The sequence below is a fragment of the Piliocolobus tephrosceles genome, unplaced genomic scaffold (assembly GCF_002776525.5).
Source record: "Piliocolobus tephrosceles isolate RC106 unplaced genomic scaffold, ASM277652v3 unscaffolded_36342, whole genome shotgun sequence".
Lineage (NCBI taxonomy): Eukaryota > Metazoa > Chordata > Mammalia > Primates > Cercopithecidae > Piliocolobus > Piliocolobus tephrosceles.
Genome location: NW_022320246.1, coordinates 9,471 through 12,094, shown reverse-complemented (window position 1 = coordinate 12,094; position 2,624 = coordinate 9,471). Strand labels below are relative to the sequence as shown.

Below are 2,624 nucleotides of genomic sequence, written 5' to 3'. Positions count from 1 at the left end.
ACAGTTTCCCCATCTATAAAACAGAAACCCCTATAGCAGAGGAGAGGATGAGGCTGGAAAAGCAGGAGCACTGTTATTCCATTCTTGTGGGGTCAGGGAAGTAGACATCTGGGTGGATGTTTAGGGAATGCTGGGCTCATTTGGGGAAGTAGGGGGGCCCCTGGGGCTGACAGGGACTGGAAGCTCTGAACTGGCCAGAGGGATGTTGCAATCCTGCCAGGGTCTTGTCTATGCCGTCCCTTTCACAACCATCCCCCTACCACCAGGCTGACACGTGGTTGTGGGGGCACGAGGCCAGCCAACCTAGAGTCTGAGGCTGGGCCGAGGACACCCTCCCCACCAGCTGCCAGGGTCACTGGCGGTCAAAGGCAGCTGGTGGGGAAGGAATTGGACTCTAGCCTTGGGGGACGGATGTGGTGATGGGGGGAAGCAGGCTTGGTGCCAGGAGGGGCCTTGGAGGGTGAATAAGAGCAGATAAGAGTGGTGGGGTGAGGCAAAGGGGGTGAGTCCCGGTGGAAGGGAGGAAGGGACATACACTCAGAACTTTTCAGCTGAGGGTTTTACTTTTTTGAGATGGGGTCTCACTCTGTCCCACCAGGCTGGAGTGCAGTGGAGCAATCACAGCTCACTGCAGCCTCCAACTCCTGGGCTCAAGTAATCTTCCTACCTCAGCCTCTTGAGTAACTGGGACTACAGGTGTGCGCCACCACACCCAGCTAATTTTTGAATTTTTTTGTAGAGATGAGGTCTCCCTATGTTGCCCAGGCTGGTCTCGAACTCCTGGTCTCAAGCGATCCTCCCTCCTCAGCTTCCCAGAGCGCTGGGATTACAGGCATGAGCCACCACGCCTGGCTAATGCAGGTGAGGTTTTTACAGTGTCGTCCAGCTAAGGTGACCCCCTCGCCAAAAAGGGACACTGAGAACCATCAAGTTAAGAGCCCAGAGAATATCAGGGTGGTCTGGGGTGCTTCAAGGGCTGGTCTGAAAGAAATTGGAGGTGGCACGCAGGGTAGGAGTGCCGGGCCAACCGAGACCCCAGCAACATAAAGGAAACGCTGTTGGGGCTGAGGAGGCTTGCTAAGAGAGAAGTGGGGGAAAGAGGTGGTCTAGGGACATGGTGTGAATGAGGGGCGGACGAGATCACAGGGTTATTACTGGAAGGCCCCTGAGGGCAGATGTCCACAGGGACAGGACGAGGCTGTCCTCTGAGTTGAGGAAAGGGGCTATGGTAGTCTGAGGACCCCCTAGAGTCAGGGAGATTGGGAGGTGAGGGTGCTGAATGGTAAAGGGCTTTGGGGCTAAGGGAAGTGCCCGGGACCCCACCTGACCCCAACGCCCACGGGCCAGGGGCAGAGGAGAAAAACCTGGGTGGGCAGAAGGAGGCAGGCTCAGCAGGAGAGAGATCAACATCAACCTGCCCCGCCCCCTCCCCAGCCTGATAAAGGTCCTGCTGGTGGTACAGGACCTCCCAACCGAGCCCTCCAGCAAGGAGTCAGGTTGGTGCTGAGTGCTTGGGAGGGACACCAGCCTCCACTCTGCAAGAACTCAAAAAAAGGAGATGAGGGGATCGTGGGAGGGAGAAAGGGAGGCACGGAGGAGGGTGCTACTGATCCCCTGCACCCCTCCCTCTGCCTCCAGAGTGCCCCTCCGGCCCCGCCATGAGGCTCTTCCTGTCGCTCCCGGTCCTGGTGGTGGTTCTGTCGATGGTCTTGGAAGGTAAAAGTGGGATGGGAGAATTGCAGAGTTGGACTCTTGGAAGAGTGAAGGTGGCTACAGGCCTGGGTCCCGGCTTAGAGGACCTCTGAGAGCTCGGGGGGCCCCTTCTGGGTCGTGGTTGCCCCATCGTGGTCGGGTGGGCCTCCAGGTTCTCCCAGGCTCAGTCCGGCAGGCGCCAAATCTGCCCACGAGAGCCCTAGCATCTGATGACGTATTGACGCCCACACCTCTGGGATTGGCTGTCCTGCTTCTACAGCCTTGAAAGTGGGTAAGCGGGATGGGGGGCTCTGGGAGGGGTCAGTGCTGAGTAAGGCAATTCCCAGCGGCTTGAGCCCCACGCGATCACTCCTGTATCCTCCCCATTCTAACCACATGATCCCCAAAGATCTCCTTATTCATCCCGGGATCCCATCCTAAGGGGGTTCCAATAACAAATTTTCGGCCGGGCAGGGTGGCTCACGCCTGTAACCCCAGCACTTTGGAAGGCCGAGGCAGGCAGATCACTTGAGGTCAGGAGTTCGAAACCAGCCTGGCCCACATGGTGAACTTCCGTCTCTACTAAAAATACAAAAAATTAGCCGGATATGGATGCACGCACCTGTAGTCCCAGTTACTCGGTAGGCTGAGGCAGGAGAATCACTTGAACCCGGGAGGAAGAGGTTGCAGTGAGCCGAGATTATACCACTGTACTCCAGCCTGGCAGACACAGCAAGACTCCGTCTTAAAAAAAAAAAAATTAGCTGGACGTGGTGGTGCACACCTGTAATCCCAGCTACTTGGAAGGCTGAAGCAGGAGAACTGCTTGAACCCGGAAGGTGGTGGTTGTAGTGAGGCGAGATCGCGCCACTGCACTCCAGCTTGGGCTACAGAGCAAGACTCCGTCTCAAAAAAAAAAAAAAAAAAAAAAA

General features: G+C 56.6%; 1 protein-coding gene across 1 annotated transcript in view; it reads left to right on the top strand.

The window, feature by feature from the left end:
• Positions 1–1,204: 1,204 nt before the first annotated feature.
• The window catches only part of LOC111535366 (apolipoprotein C-I, basic form), a 5,158-nt gene continuing 3,738 nt past the window's right edge, over positions 1,205–2,624 (top strand). The window contains exons 1-3 of the mRNA XM_026452492.2: positions 1,205–1,266; positions 1,435–1,496; positions 1,639–1,716. Of these exons, the coding sequence (XP_026308277.1) occupies positions 1,659–1,716 (58 nt within the window). The 5' untranslated portion in view covers positions 1,205–1,266; positions 1,435–1,496; positions 1,639–1,658. The remainder of the gene's footprint in view (positions 1,267–1,434; positions 1,497–1,638; positions 1,717–2,624) is intronic.